The 15,992-nt window shown below is 47.9% G+C and overlaps 1 protein-coding gene across 3 annotated transcripts in view; it reads right to left on the bottom strand.

The window, feature by feature from the left end:
- The window catches only part of ADCY8 (adenylate cyclase 8), a 222,656-nt gene that overhangs the window by 15,621 nt on the left and 191,043 nt on the right, over positions 1–15,992 (bottom strand). For all 3 annotated transcript variants that reach the window (XM_086695517.1, XM_086695518.1, XM_086695516.1), the window contains 2 exons: positions 14,881–14,959; positions 3,769–3,927 (listed from right to left, as the gene is read on the bottom strand). In XM_086695517.1, the coding sequence (XP_086551643.1) occupies positions 3,769–3,927; positions 14,881–14,959 (238 nt within the window). The remainder of the gene's footprint in view (positions 1–3,768; positions 3,928–14,880; positions 14,960–15,992) is intronic.

Here is a 15,992-nt window from a genome sequence, read left to right as displayed (position 1 = left end):
CAGATCCGGTAAGTCGTTCTGAATGGATGGTTGATTTGACACAGGGTGGCTGTGGGAAGGGGTGTGGAGGAGGGTCTCTGTAAACCTCAAGACATATGACTTGAGTTCGGATCTTGACTGGCCATCCTCTTGGAGGTTGGACGGGTGGGACTGGGGTGGCGGGAGGCTCACCCCTCTCTGCCAGATGCTCTCTGGTGAACACAGAGGCCAGGAGGAACCAAACCCAGGGCCCTGGGCTTTCAAGTGCACCATGTGGCCTTGAACCCATAGGGTGCACCAGGCTGGACAGACCACTTCACATCTTCTTACCCAATTTAATTCCCACATCAGCTCAGCGAGGTCCGTAGTATCTCCCGTTAATCAGATGAGGATATGTGCTCAGAGACGTTGGGTGAGCCGCCCTAGGTCACACAGCTGGTTAACAGCAGCGATGGAATTTGTGCTGTGGGGGGTTGGAGGGGCATGGAAAAGCTCCAGCCACCTGCCTACACCTTTAAAGACAGCCCCAGTGTTCAGAAAAGCTATTATTGTGCCACTGTCCTCTGGATTGAGGTACAGCTCTGGGCTTTCTAGAGGATTTTGAGCACATGCGCACCCCCTGCTCCGCCTGGATATCAAGCTGAAGACTCAGCCGGCTCTTTATCCAGGGAACCTAGGCCTGCCTCCTTCCAAGTCCTGAGTTTCTTATACCAAGTTAAGCCACCTCTCTGCAGGGGAGGAACAATGTCTGAGACCGGGTGACTTTATTAGTGTCCTCGGGTTTCTGTGCAAACGTCACCACCTCCGAGACACACCAGGGCCAGCCCCACATAACTCTCTTCTCTTACTCAGCTGCTTCCGTCCTCGGAGAAGTGACCACTACCGGGCACCTCTGAATATACATTCACGCATGTTCATGTCTATAACACATGCTCCGTATCGGCGAGGACTTCATCGTCTTGGTTCACTGTTTGAGCCCCAGGATCTGGAACGACACCTGGCATATGATGTCTCTCAGTAAATAACTTGCCGGGGCGCCTGGGTGGCTCAGTCGATTAAGCGTCCAACAGTCGGGCTCGGGTCACGAACTTGCGGTTCGAGAGTTCGAGCCCCGCGTCGGGCTCTGTGCTGATGGCTCGGAGCCTGAAGCCTGCTTCCGATTCTGTGTCTCCCTCTCTCTCTGTTCCTCCCCTGCTTGCACTCTGTCTCTCTCCCAAAAATAAGGATTAAAAAAATTTTATTAAAAAAATACTTGCTAAATGAAGGTGTGAATGAGCAGGTGGGGCACTGGAATCACGAAGGAACGGAAAAAAATTGTAGGTGTGCTCCTAAAACGTGCCAAGCACCGTTGAGACGCTTTATGCATCAGAACTCACGTGAACAAGCGTTGTAGCTGTTGGATTAAGTTGGGACGTACTGTCACTTTGTCGGTGAGGGAAGTGAAGTCCAGAGGGGCTCATCACTTGCTCGGTTACTGAGGTCGTGAGAGGAGAAGCTGGGATTGAACGTCCAGCGTCAGGCTGTTGAGGGCAAGCACACAGCCCTTCCACACTGACCCCCCCCAGCGCCAGGCTACGCGGGGCACTTGATGTGCTCTCACTCAGCTTCGTTCTCACGCTAAAGTCAGCAAGATAGGAACTGTTTCCTCAAAAATTGGATGAAAAAGTGGACTCAGAGAGGTTGGGTGAGCTGCCCGAGGTCACACAGCTGCTGAGTGCCAGAGACGGGGTTCATGCGGTACGGACTTCCCAGCGGCTGAGACACCCGCTCTTGCTAGTGTCCTTTCAGCAGCGAGCTGCAACTAGCAGGTGGGTTTCCCGGGACCCCGCAGTAGCCTGCCTGACACTGAGGACCCAGCCCAGGTGGCCTCATCTGTGACAAAGTCCCCGCCCCGGGGGAGGTGAGCCCTGTGCTACGTCAAAGTCCAGCAGAGTCCAGCCTCTGCTGAGGCTGCCAGAACCTCTGTGGGGGGACAGAGCCGGCCCCAACTAGACCGGACGTTCCCGGGGGCAAGGCTCTGTCCACGGCCCTGTGGCCGGTTGGTTTGAGTCCCTGCTTGTCACTGTCGCTCCTTCTCTCCCACTCATGCCCTAGAAACAACTTGGGACAAAACACCAGATTTAGCTTTGAAGTCACACAGGCCTGGGGGTGAATTCAAGCTTGCTACTCACTAGCTCTGAGCGAGCCTCAGTTTCTCCATCTGCGAAATGGGGATAATCATTATCTTTTTTTACCACTCACACCCGGGAACCCTGTGGCGGCCTCGTGAAAGCTGGGACCCAAACGCACGTCCAAACCCCAATCAGCTTTTCAGAAGTCTGTATCGTAGTTCAGATTTGCAGCAAGAAGAGAAGCTAACATTACGCCCCACAATAACAAGATACTGGGAGTTCCTGAAGGTCACAGAAGTCCTGCCTCTGTCACACACACACACACACACACACACACACACCCCATAGTTGTGCCAAACCCCCAGAGACAGCATGGGCTGCCCCACGGCTGGGGCAGCGCAGCACAGAGGGAAGAAATCCCAGGGGTTGGATTTGAGTCATGGCTTTGCTTCCATAAGATGAGGCAGGGCATGACCTCACTGAGCCCCAGTTTCTTCGTTGCTAACGCGAGGTGACGAACTCTCCCCTTAAGAATGTAAAGACAAGGGAAGGTCATTTACATCAATTGCCTATATCGGAACCTGGCCCGCGGCAGGTGTTCAGGAAACTGTACGTCACCACAGCGTGAACGTTCTCTAGGCGATGTAAAATCTGAAGCCTTGGTCAAGGGTGAACTATTTAAACATTGAAAACTTCAAAGAAGGGTGACGACATTTTATTGAAAACGGCTTATATGATTGAGGCCCAAACCTGTCATTTGTTTTGCTCGGTGGAGGTGTGGCCTGGACCCCAGCTGCTGACCGGGGGTCTCAGCATCTCTGGTTGGTTTCCTTCCTGTCGGGATAAAGCCAGTGAATTCTTGCTCCTCCCACCTGCTCCTCCGTTACCCCATTGATTCGCTGTCTTCACGGAAAGGCGGCTTTCTTTTAATTTCTCTTCTGGTTTTCCCTCTGAGGGCTCCAGCGTGTTCGCTGCTCCTGCCGGTGGTCATAGCAGGCGCACATCTGCGTTCTCTCTGCTTCCTTGGCTTTGTCGAGAAGCTCTTGCGACAAAGCCCCTGACCTTAGGCGGCGCGGAGAAAGCCAGGCTTGAAGCCGATTCCAGAGAGCTTCATCTGTTGATTGAGGAGGGTGGGCGGTGCTTTGACGTGCATCCGGGAGATCTCCGGGACCCAGGTTCATCAAGACTATTCAAGCAGCAGCGTACTAACCCCCTTTACTTCTCTTCCGCTGGTCTTGTTGCGGTGACTTGGATGGGGAATGGACCCTTGGGATCTCTCCTAGTCCTATCCTCAGGCAAGGGTCACAAACTCAAACGTCTTCAGCGCATCAGCAGGTGACATCAGTGGTAACATTTTATCCCCAGAGAGGGAGACGCCGGAGGGTCCCCTCCATGCACACACATAAACATGTGCACAGACGTACGTAAAACTTAAATTTCAACCCAGTCTCGCAATGGTGATCTCATTATGTCCATCTTACAGGTGAGACGCCCGAGGTCGGGGAGGCCGGGCGCAAACCTCACGGTCGCTAGGCAGCCTGGGTAGCCTGGCACTCTGGGGGTTGTAGCATGGTCTCCGTTCTCGTGTGCCGACGTGAGGACAGCAGAACTCTCCCGGAGCCCGGGGCCAGTGTGTCCACCTCCACCCTCCCTCGCGGCCGGACAAGCCCGGGCTCACCTCGTTGTCTCGGTCTTTCTCCAGGAAGTGGCGGGCCACGTGGCTGGGTAGAATGTTCCGGAGCATGTTCTCATTGTGCTCCCTGAGCTCCTTCATCTCGTTGATCTCCTCTTTGGCCTGCACTCGCCAAAGGAAGTCCAGGCGGGCCGTGTACTCCAGCTGCCGGGCACGAGAGAGAAAGAAGAGAAGGGAAACAGGTGAGCTCTCGGGGTACGGGCTCGGGGACGCAGCGTGGGATGCGGAGAAGGCTTCTCTGGAACCCGTCACACACAAAACAGAGCCCGAGCCGAACGGTTCTGAGGGGCATTCTGCAATGCCAAGAGATCAGAGGGTGATCAGACTCCACAGGGCTGTGCGCCCTTGCTACCATTAAGGTACCCGTGACTTTGCGACTGTGTGATTTACTGAGGATGCCTCGGTCGTCTACTAGATTGCAGGTGCTAAGAGGTCAGGGGTCCTCGTACCCGCTCAACGATATCCTCACCATGTAGCAACATGCCCTGTGCAGGACAGATGCTCTGTCAGTGTTGCTGACCCCACGAATCGGTTCCGATAACACAGCCAGCCAACACTTAGATGGGGCTTCCCTATGTGCCGGGGATTGTTCTGAGCAACATACATCTGTTCACTCCTTTCATGACACAACGGCCTCGACAGCGAGGTCATCGGGATCCATCCTCATTCTGCAGATGAGTCAGTTAAAGCAAACGGGGTTTAGAGGGACTTGACCAGAGTTGCACCCAAGTTAGTGGGGAAGCCCGGATTGGAGCTAACTCCAGAGTCCGCCTCCAGAATCTGAGCTCCTCATCACTAGACAAGAGAAAGGATGAGTGAGGTGACAATGGAAGGATCATGCATTGAGCTGGGACACAGAGGTGGCTTGGCTTAGAGTCCTGGTGCCACATTTAAACACTGTAACCTGAACTCGTGACTCCGTTCACGGATTCCTCATCTTTAAAGTTGGGACGAATACTGCTGACCACGCAGGGCTGGCAGCAGAATTATTCAGCAAGTTGCAGAGAAGGCACGTGGCTCACAGTAGGTTCTCAACGCACATCATTAGCTCCTTTTTGTCGCAGTGTCCCTCCACTGGAAGGTGGACAGCTTCTTTTCTGGAAGACTCTCACACACCGTATTTACCACAGCTTTGGGGATGCCATTTATTTCCAAGTCTCTAACTGTAGAAATGAGCCCTATGATGCCTGGTCAAACACGTGCCCTGAATTCAAGGGCTTGAAACATCCAGCTAGTTTCTCTCCTTTGTCTTACGTGAAAGTCTCAGTAGATGGTAAAAATATGGAAAGACAGAGGCACAAGATTATTCCTTCAGCAGAATTTGTAACAGCAAAGGCTGGAAACAACCCAAGTGTTCATTTTGTTGCTTGAATAAACTTTTGTGTACGGCTATGAAAAAAAAAAAAGGGAAGACTGGGGCACCTGGGTGGCTCAGTCGGTTAAGCGTCTGACTCTTGATCTCGGCTCAGGTCATGATCTCACAGTCCCTGAGTTTGAGCCCCGCATTGGATTCTGTGCTGATGGCATGGAGCCTGCTTGGAATTCTGTCTCTCCCTTTCTCTGCCTCTCCCCGACTCCTGCTCTCTCTCTCTCAATAAATAAATAAACTTATAAAAAAAAAAAAGGAAGACCGTTTCTCTATACTCTGATGGATTAGTCTCCAACATGGAGAAAAGCGTGTATAGTATGTCACCATTGATCTAAAAATGGGAGCATCGACTTCTCCAGACGCACACACACACACACACATATATTTTTCTTTCTTTATGGGAAAATTGAGGAATAAAAAATAAAATACAAAAACTCGTTACCAATGAGATGAGAAAGGGAAGGAGTAGAGTGAGAAATAAGGAACGAATTTAAAGTTTTAAAATTATATCCTTTTTTATAAACCTGGCCGTTGTTGAATCATGGAAACATTTTACTCAATTATAAAACGAAAGAGACGTTTAAAAAGACTGTAAGAATAAACAAACAAACAGACAAGCAAATGAACCTACGTGTATAAGCACACTGGGAGGAGATACTCCAAATGTCTTTCACACAATAATTTGATGACACATTTGGAGAGGGAGATACTCTGAGCGTAAAAAGAACTCAAAAGGAATCTTAAAACTGCTTACAGCAATCATATTGTAGGTGGTAGTGTCTGCATATTACCGTTAGACTACTGCATGTGAATTGCAGGGTATAGCAAATGGGTAATTGCATTGGTGTCACTGACAACTGGCCTTTCTGGGAAGGGAAAAAGGAGATGGAGATACAAAATGGATGGGTCTAAGCCAAAAGCCTGTAAATATCACCGTGAACTCATGGTACTTCCTAGTTTTGCCCACTGGAAAAAAAAAAAAAAAAAGCGCCTAGAAATAATGAAAATCTAGAGCAGTGGGCCTTCCTGTCGTGGTTTCCAAATATCGATTCCTACAAAAATGACCTTGCACTCTTGGCAGAAATGGCTAAAGTTTAGGGCAGAAAATGTGCAAGCCTGGAACATCTTTCAGATCAGAAAGTAGGTAGACCCCCGGAGACTACGGGCCTCATGTGACTAGGTTCCCACGTGTCAAAGATGTGACAAATGAGCTCTTTAAAAAAAAAAAATTTTAATGTTTATTTTTGAGAGAGAGAGAGAGAAAAGGAGGAAGAGAGAGGAAGAGAGGGAAGGAGACACAGAATCTGAGGCAGGCTCCAGGCTCTGGGCTGTCAGCACAGAGCCGGATGCAGGGCTTGAATCCACAAACCACGAGATCATGACCTGAGCTGAAGTGAGACGCTTACCCGATGGAGCCACCCAGGCACCCCTGATTGAGCTTTAATAAGAATGATGATTGCCGTGGATTGCAACACAGGAAATGTGGCAGAATGCATCAGTTCACAACGACACTTAGGACACAAGACCTCACTGATCATCTCTGGATGGTGTTTGGGAACAGACTGGGAAACTTACAGGGAAGGCATTTATAGGGAAAGAATTAAGCACTTATCCTACTTTTGCTTTATGAGCTGTACTTGGAGGAGAAGGTTCTCCTTCAAATTGTATTCCAGCCAATGAATTACGGAGTATTGACAGAATTGAGATATCACCACCTATAAAATAAGTGAACAGAGGCTATTCTTGTCAATAGCTGCTAGCAGACAAAAAGATAAGCAGGTATTATGTGCCTGTTAACAGTTATTCACAAAACCAACCAATAATATAGTTTCGTAGAAAAAAACTGAACCTAAGTCTGGCCGTTTCTAAATGTAACTACCAATAAAGAAAAAACAGGGACGCCTGGGTGGCTCAGTCAGTTAAGCATGTGCCATTGGCTCAGGTCATGATCTCATGGTTCGTGGGTTCGAGCCCCACGTTGGGCTCTGTGTTGACAGCTCAGAGCCTGGAGCCTGCTTGGGATTCTGTCTCCCTCTCTCTCTGCCCCTCCCCCACTTGCACTCTGTCTCTCTCTCTCAAAAATCAACAAAGATTAAAAAAAATGTTTTTTTAATTAAATTAAAAAAGGCTTAAGAGACATACCAACCCATGGCAATATGTGCATTTTATCTGCATTCCAATTTAAATAAACAAACTTAAAAATATAATTATAAACCAATTAAGAAACTGAAACACTGCCTAGAGGTTTTGACGGTGTTAAAGAAGCACCACTTTCTTTTTTAAAGTGCTTAATAGCATTGTGATGAGGTTAACATTCTCTTATCTTTTGGGCGCATATTGAAGCATTTACAGATGAAACAGCAGGACATCTAGAATTTGCCTCAAAGTGGGAAAGAGCCATGAGCAAAATCAATAGGGAGATAAGTGGGAAAAGACATATGAGTTAATGACTGTCGAAGCTGTGAGCTCATTATACATTCCATGAACTTTTGTATATGTTTGAAATTTTCCAGAAAAAAAGGAAAAAAAGAGGGGAGACCGCAGATTGCACCAAAGAATGCTGGTCTCGACTGTTCTGCTGTGTGACCTTGGGAAAGTCATTTCACTTCTTGTATTTTGGTTCCCCTTCTAAAAAATGAGGAGAGTCATCCCCATCATGTCTAGTTCAAGAGGCACGGATTATTATATGGATCTATGACCCGGGCCAAATCACACGAGGCGTGCAAAAGAATTCTGAAATGCCTCAAATGCAGATTGGGAAGGTACTACCGCTACAATTCAAGGCAGCAGTGGATAAGGTCTGATCAAAGCGGTGCTTTCACTTTTTCCCCCTCAGATTCAAGAGCATCAAATTTTAATCTGTCGCATCGCAGGACAGAATTTTCTTATCCAAATGAAATGTTTTGTCATTCTCCTTAAAAATGCATGCTTGGTTGAAGCAGGAGATACTTTTGTATTTCTCTTCTGTCTGAAAACCTTTCATCTGGTTGAATTCAACTCAGAAACAGAGGTAGGGGAGTCTGGAGCACTGGAGTCCATTTCAGCAAGGATTTTACAAGTTACAAGCAAGAACACACCTTGCATTGGTGACCGCTGGCCACGGCGTTGAAGGCATGTCCATAAAGAGACTCTCTAATCCGGGGTGCTGGGGTGGCTCAGTCGGTTAAGCGTCCGACTTCGGCTCAGGTCATGATCTCGCGGTTTGTGAGTTCTAGCCCCGCGTCCGGCTCTGTGCTGACAGCTCAGAGCCTGCAGCCTCCTTCAGATTCTGTGTCTCCTTCTCTCTCTGCCCCTCCCCGGCTCATGCTCTGTCTCTCTCTCTCTCAAAATTAAATAAACATTAAAAAAATTTTTTTTAAAAACACTCTTAAGTACAGCTCTGTCTCTTGAGAAAGCAGGTCTCATGCAGGCAGGAATCACCTATTATGAAATTTCTTTTCCAGTTTACTAAAGATCTAGTGGGTAGTGCCCCTACTGTGTGCAAGGTGCTGGGCATACAAAGATGGGTGAAACTCAGTCTCTGCCTTTGATTTGCTCTCGGCTCAGTGGTGGAGGGAGAAGAACGAAAGACAGAGGAATGTCTTAAGAAAAGAGATCATGTGCTGTCAAGTAATACTACCCAAAGCTATCTACACATCCAATGTAATCCCAATCAACATTGCACCAGCATTCTTCTCAAAGCTAGAACAAGCAATCCTAAAATTTGTATGGAACCATAAAAGACCCCGAACAGCCAAAGTAATTTTGAAGAAGAAGACCAAAGTGGGAGGCATCACAGTCCCAGACTTTAGCCTCTACTACAAAGCTGTAATCATCAAGACAGCATGGTATTGGCACAAAAACAGACACATAGACCGATGGAATCGAATAGTGACTCCAGAATTGGACGCACAAAAGTATGGCCAACTAATCTTTGACAAAGCAGGAAACGATATCCAATGGAAAAAAGACAGTCTCTTTAACAAATGGTGCTGGGAGAACTGGACAGCAACATGCAGAAGGATGAAACTAGACCACTTTCTTACACCATTCACAAAAATAAACTCACAATGGATAAAGGACCTGAATGTGAGACAGGAAACCATCAAAACCCTAGAGGAGAAAGCAGGAAAAAACCTCTCTGACCTCAGCCGCAGCAATTTCTTACTGGACACATCTCCAAAAGCAAGGGAATTAAAAGCAAAAATGAACTATTGGGACCTCATGAAGATAAAAAGCTTCTGCACAGCAAAGGAAACAATCAACAAGACTAAAAGGCAATCAACGGAATGGGAAAAGATTTTTGTAAATGACATATCGGACAAAGGGCTGGTATCCAAAATCTATAAAGAACTCACCAAGCTCGGCACCCAAAATCAAATAATCCAGGGAAGGAGGGGCAGAAAATATGAATAGACACTTCTCTAAAGAAGACATACGGATGGCCAACAGGCACATGAAAAGATGCTCAACGTCGCTCCTCATCAGGGAAATACAAATCAAAACCACACTCAGATATCACCTCACGCCAGTCAGAGTGGCCACAATGAACGAATCGGGAGACTATAGATGCTGGAGAGGACGTGGAGAAACGGGAACCCTCTTGCACTGTTGGTGGGAATGCAAACTGGTGCAGCCGCTCTGGAAAACAGTGTGGAGGTTCCTCAAAATATTAAAAACAGATCTACCCTGTGACCCAGCAATAGCACTGCTAGGAATTTACCCAAGGGATACAGGAGTACTGATGCAGAGGGGCACTGGTACCCCAATGTTTGTAGCAGCACTCTCAACAATAGCCAAATTACGGAAAGAGCCTAAATGTCCATCAACTGATGAATGGATAAAGAAATTGTGGTTTATATACATAATGGAATACTACGTGGCAATGAGAAAGAATGAAATCTGGCCCTTTGTAGCAACGTGGATAGAACTGGAGAGTGTTATGCTAAGTGAAATAAGTCATACAGAGAGAGACAGATACCATATGTTTTCACTCTTAGGTGGATCCTGAGACACTTAACAGAAGACCATGGGGGAGGGGAAGGAAAAAAAAGAGGTTAGAGAGGGAGGGAGCCAAAACATAAGAGACTCTTAAAACTGAGAATAAACTGAGGGTTGACGGGGGGTGGGAGGGAGGGGAAGGTGGGTGATGGGCATTGAGGAGGGCACCTGTTGGGATGAGCATTGGGTGTTGTATGGAAACCAATTTGACAATAAATTTCATATTAAAAAAATAATAAAAAATAATAATAATGAAAGAAAAGAGATCATTTGAACGCAGTGGTTTGAAAAAAAAAAAAAAAAAAGCTAGAGAGGGAGGGAACCAAACCATAAGAGACCCTTAAAACTGAGAATAAACTGAGGGTTGATGGAGGGTGGGGAGGAGGGGAAAGTGGGTGATGGGCATGGAGGAGGGCACCTGCTGGAATGAGCTCTGGATGCTGTTTGGAAACCAATTTGACAATACATTTCCTATTGAAAAAAAAATGAACACCGTGGTTTGAATAGACCTGGGCGGTGAGCAGGAAAAACATGTGGGAGGCATGGGCGGTGAGTTTTTAAAAAGGAAAACTCTTCAGCATTTGCTTAAGAAACGTCAGTGGACTTGGAAATGCCATCTCTCTCTTGAGTGTCACCAAAGCACGAGAGAACTGGCTCTACGAGAAGAGTACTCGAGAACGAACACATACCGTTCATCAGCCTTGGGCCAGGCTTTTAGCGCATCATGATGGCTAACACTGGCCCAGCTCTCGCCTTGGCCCAGGCGGTTCCAGGCACTTCCTACGTTTCATCACACAACTCAGCAAGGTCGGCACTTTATTTAGTCCCATTTCGCTGGTGAGGTCATCCTGTTCATTTTACAGGTTAAGCACGGGCAGCTCTAGGGGCTTGAATTTCTCCATGTCACCCATCCTCCAGTGACACTGCTGAGATTCACATTTAAGAATATTTGGTTCCCATGAAGGCACCCGGGCGGCTCTGTCAGTTGCACGTACGACTCTTGGTTTCAGCTCAGGTCATTCTCTCACGGGTTTGTTGGATGGAGCCCCTCATGGGGCTCTGGCACTGATGACGTGGAGCCCGCTTGGGAGTCTCTCTCTCTCCCTGTCTCTCTGCCCCCCTCTCTCTCTGTCTCAAAATAAATGAATAAAAAACATTGAACAAAGAAGAAGATTTTGTTCCGACGCTTGGGTCTTCCCTTCGAAGCCACACCGTCCCAGTGCCTGTCTTTATCTGACCGGGAGGTGACTGGAGACCTTATTAACCTCCGTCCCTGTGCATAGACTACACATGGTTCCTCTGTTATAAATGGAGCCCCCGAGGCAAAGTCCACACCTCGGGGGCTGCGAGTGAACCAGGTGAAGCAAGAGGCACCCGACCGCTCACTCCTGTCCAACATTTAGAACATTCACCTGCCTCACGGGAGGAGGAAGCGATGGCATATCACCTCGACGTATGTACAAGATGAAATTTCCTAATTGCTCACTTACATAACGCCCTCAGTCCCTCTGGAGGCATATAATTACCCATGCTCCCACCCGGCTGGCTGCTGCGTACCAGGCATCAGTGGGCATTATTCAGCCTTAAAAAAAAAAATCGAGGGCCGCCGAGTCACAAAGGGAAACTGGTGGAGGCAGGTAGCAGACCCAGGAGGCAGGAGTGCACAGACTTGGTTCAGATAAACAGGACCTTGGCAGAGGACAGAGAAGTGATGCAATCCTGCAGAAAGAATCCTCTAACAAAGAGAGGCAGGGACATGTGGTGGAGAGGTAATGGACCCAGGTAATGGATTCCTGCTTCTGTCTGGTTTTCCTTATTGGTTTTATGACCTCGGATGACTTGGGACCAGATGGATAGTAGTATTTCACCTGCTTGTCTCAGGCTTGTTTTCCAAGTAAAATATCCATAGCTTACCATTTTTGAAAGTTTCTTTGTGCAAACCACGGGGATAAGTATATTATAGTTATGTTCTCATACGATATTATAACAACTCCACGGAGTAGAAAATGTTGTTATGGTACCCATTTTATAGGTGGGAAAGTTGAGGCTCGAAGAGTTACGTAAATGGCCACCACGTGGCAGAATTGCGGTTTGAATACTTCTCTCCCACTCCAGAGCCTGGATACCTGTAACTGCTACCATTATGGGATGTGACTATGTAATTTCAGAGCCTTCTGAAAGTTGAAAATAAGAGGGGGGGGGCACCTGCGTGGCTCAGTCCGTTAAGAACCTGACTTTGGCTCGAATCATGATCTCACGGTTTGTGAGTTCGAGTCCTTCATGGGGCTCTGCAGAGACAGCGCGGGGCTTGCATCGGATCCTCTGTCTCCCTCTCTCTCTGCCCCTCCCCAGCTGTGCTCTCTCTCTCTCTCTCTCAAAAATAAATAAACATTAAAATTTTTTTTAAAAATAAGAGGGAAACATATCAGATGTCACTTGACCATGCAGACCCTCGCTATGCACAAATATACCGCTACTTTATGCATAAACTTAACACGGTTAGGTTGTCAGTTTCCCAGGACAAACGGAGAACAGAGTAAATTGAATCAGAACGTTAAAGGGGTATTGGAGAAGGAGCATTGCCAGGGCACAAAATAATTCCTTAAGGTGACAGAGGAGGAAGGAACATCTTTCTTAATTTGGGATGAGGACCCTCACTTCAGAACTTGCTCTGTCTTAATTAGCTCTGAGAGCTGCTCATTTGTCACTTTCAAACCTAGGACGGGGGTGGGGGGGGGGAGCATGGGTATGTTTCTCTGTCTGATCCTCTCCTCTGACTCCGTCTTCATAGCCCTCGAATGGGCTGCCATTTGCACGTCCGACTAAGTTCTCTGTAACTTCTAGAAGCCATCAAGACATGGAAGATATGACCCCAGCTCTGACAGATCCAGAAATACCTCACTACAGGAATTCTGGAAACGGCTAGATCTCGCCGTGTGCCTTATTGTTTTGCCATAAATCCGGCTAAAATCTAAAACCAAATCAAAGTCCCGCTGCAGGACTGACTGCCCTGGGCCGTTGTGTTGGTGTGTTAACTTCTTTCTGTCTCTCTCCAGTCTAGAGAAGTGGAAAGGGGGAGGTTCTGGAGAAAGATCCGGGTTTGACTTCTAGTTCTCCCGCCAACTAGCTGAGTAGTTTGACTTTCTTCACCTGTAAACTACCAAATCCCGTTGTGGGAAGGGTTCCACGAGATAATAAAGGCACACACCAGTCACTTGATACATCGCCACTCCTCCCTCCTCCTCTTTCCTGGCCAAGTCTTTATACTCCCCCTCTCCTCCTTTGACTACATTTTCCCTTCCCCCTTATCATACATAACTTTATATGTATTTCTAGGTTCTCGGGGTCTGGGGCTGTTTCAGGGTTTCTCAGGGTTTCTTACCTCCCTGTTTCCATGGCGACTTCCCAGGGCTCTGTTTCTATTTCTGCTCTAGCCCAGAGCCTTCCTGTTTTGTTTTTCTCCTTTCCTGGTTACTTTTTTTTTTTTTTTTGAAAGGCATGCAGACCACAGAAAGATGGGCCGGGATCTAGGGCAGGGCAGGGGAGCTGGCAGGACCTGGAGCTACCAGGGAGGGAAAATCTCCCCAGCTGACGGACACCACAGCCTCCGTGGTCTGAGTCCACGTGGAGAAGTCCTACTGGCCACAGCAGGCAAACCTCCAAGGCGGACCTCGTGTCAGGCTCCCGTGCAGAATCGTTTCTTGCGGCTCCAACTCTTGAAGTCCTCAGACAGCCTGACCCACACACACATAGCACGTCCCTCTTTGCATCATTTGGGTTCTTCTCTCCTCCGGGAGACGGGAACCTTTGGGGCCAGGGATGGGGTTATGTACAGAGCCAGCCACAGTGTGCACCCCAGACCCCAGCGGAGCCGAGGCTCATAGGGAAATGGCATCAGAACCGTAGGCACTTGCTCTGCTTAAGACAAAGAAGTAACGAAGCACGTCCTATACTTTTGTAAGGCACAGGGCCAACGCAGCACGTGGTAATCGCCACTGATTCCTCAAGACAGCCCTATTCAGGTGTTGCTATCCTATTCTATTTTATTTCAAATATTTATATATTTTTGAGAGACAGAGAGAGAGGAAGAGTGCGAGGGAGACAGAGGATCCAAAGAGGGTTCTGAGCTGACAGCACAGAGCCTGATGTGGGGCTTGAACTCTCAAACTGTCATCAAGACCTGAGCTGAAGTCGGACACTCAACTGACAGAGCCCCCCCCACCCCCCCACGTCCCTTTATCCTATTTGAGACGCGTAGAGGAGGTCTGGGCTCAGGGAGATAAGTCACTTGCCTGAGGCCACAAACTGTGAGTCAAAGGCCGGATTAGAACACCCGCTCAGCCGACACTCAAGCCCGCCTGCTTATCTAGCACAGCACACAGCTTCTCCAAGGATGACCGTATCCAGGCAACGGAATTAGGAGGGATCCTGGTTCGCCTCAGGCAGAAATTAAAAGTTTTTTTGTTCTTTTTTTTTTTTTTTTTTTTTTTTTTTTTAAATAACTGTGATCTCTTTGAAAGAGATTTACCTAAAAGGCATAAAAACCAGCCGGCTTGCCAAATCATCTTTGTCAGCTTAGCTTTTCATGAGGTGGGCTTTAGGAGGAATCGATTGGTTAAGAATCACAACTTCCTGCAAGCAGCTGAAGGTCATTGGCTCCAGGGAAGGGCAGAGGTCTTGCAGGCCAGTTTCACGGCGGTGGGAAATGCCAGGTAACAGAAGGGAGTCGGTGCTAAGTGTTGGATTACCTGCTGTCCGTGGTAGAACACGGCAAGGAGGAACATGGCCATCAGCAGCAGTGACGCCTCCTTGGTCCCCAGGAAATCTCTGTTGGAAGAAGAAAGGCAAGCGGTGACAGGGTTACAACCACGGATGGGCTCCAAGGGGACTCATTAGGAAACCGGGGTTCAGAGAGGACAGGGGTAAACAGAAAGGAGCGACTATTTCCTGAGCACCCACTAGGTGATAGGAAACCCGAGGGTTTCCCCATAGGCTAACTCAGAAATCAGTCACTTCGGTCACACCCGGCGGATGAATCTAGAATCCGGCATCTCGACAATGTACTCACACCGATAAAAATATTTTCCCTTTGCAGAACACTTCCAGACTTCAAAGAGCTTTGAAACTTTGTCACAAAAATCCATGTGAAGACAAGGATCCCTTCCTTTTTCTTTAGATGTTTTTCTTTATTATTTTTTTAATTTTTTTTTTTTTTTTTTTTTTTGAGACAGAGCGTGAGCATGAGCAGGGGAGGGGCAGAGAGAAAGGAGACACAGAATCTGAAGCCGGCTCCAGGCTCTGAGCTGTGAGCCCAGAGCCTGACACGGGGCTCGAACCCACAAACTGTGAGATCATGACCTGAGCCGAAGTTGGACGCTTAACCGACTGAGCCACCCAGGTGCCCCTAGATGTTGTTCTATTGAAGAGAGAGGGACGTGATGCTGACGATGTGGCTTTCTCTGTTCTAAGTACTTTCACTTAGATTGTTTAGATTCTTAAGGCAGTTCTCTATGAGCTGGACACTATTTTAATCTTCCATCAGTTTTTAAAATTCTTCTATCAGTTCTGTGAGTCAGGCACTGTTATAATCCCATTTCAATTCTTCTATCTTTAATAAAGACTTTGTTCCCTGTGCATCATCTTCTCCTGGACTGACACCCCCTTTCCTCCCCGCCCCCGCCAAACACTCCATTCAGTCCTTGTTGGGGCACAAGCTGCCCCAACAGGTGTCACTGGTCTGGTCTGTCCCAGACTTTCCAGAAGACCAAGCTGGAAGGCAGCTGAAGACGGCCAGTGGCAAGCGTGTGCTTAAGCCCCGATGTGACTTTCAGTCATCCAGGGAATTCAGAAGTTCTAAGGA

The sequence above is a fragment of the Puma concolor genome, chromosome F2 (assembly GCF_028749965.1).
Source record: "Puma concolor isolate L17-30 chromosome F2, mPumCon1.1.hap2, whole genome shotgun sequence".
Lineage (NCBI taxonomy): Eukaryota > Metazoa > Chordata > Mammalia > Carnivora > Felidae > Puma > Puma concolor.
This window is presented reverse-complemented; position numbering and strand designations above follow the sequence as displayed.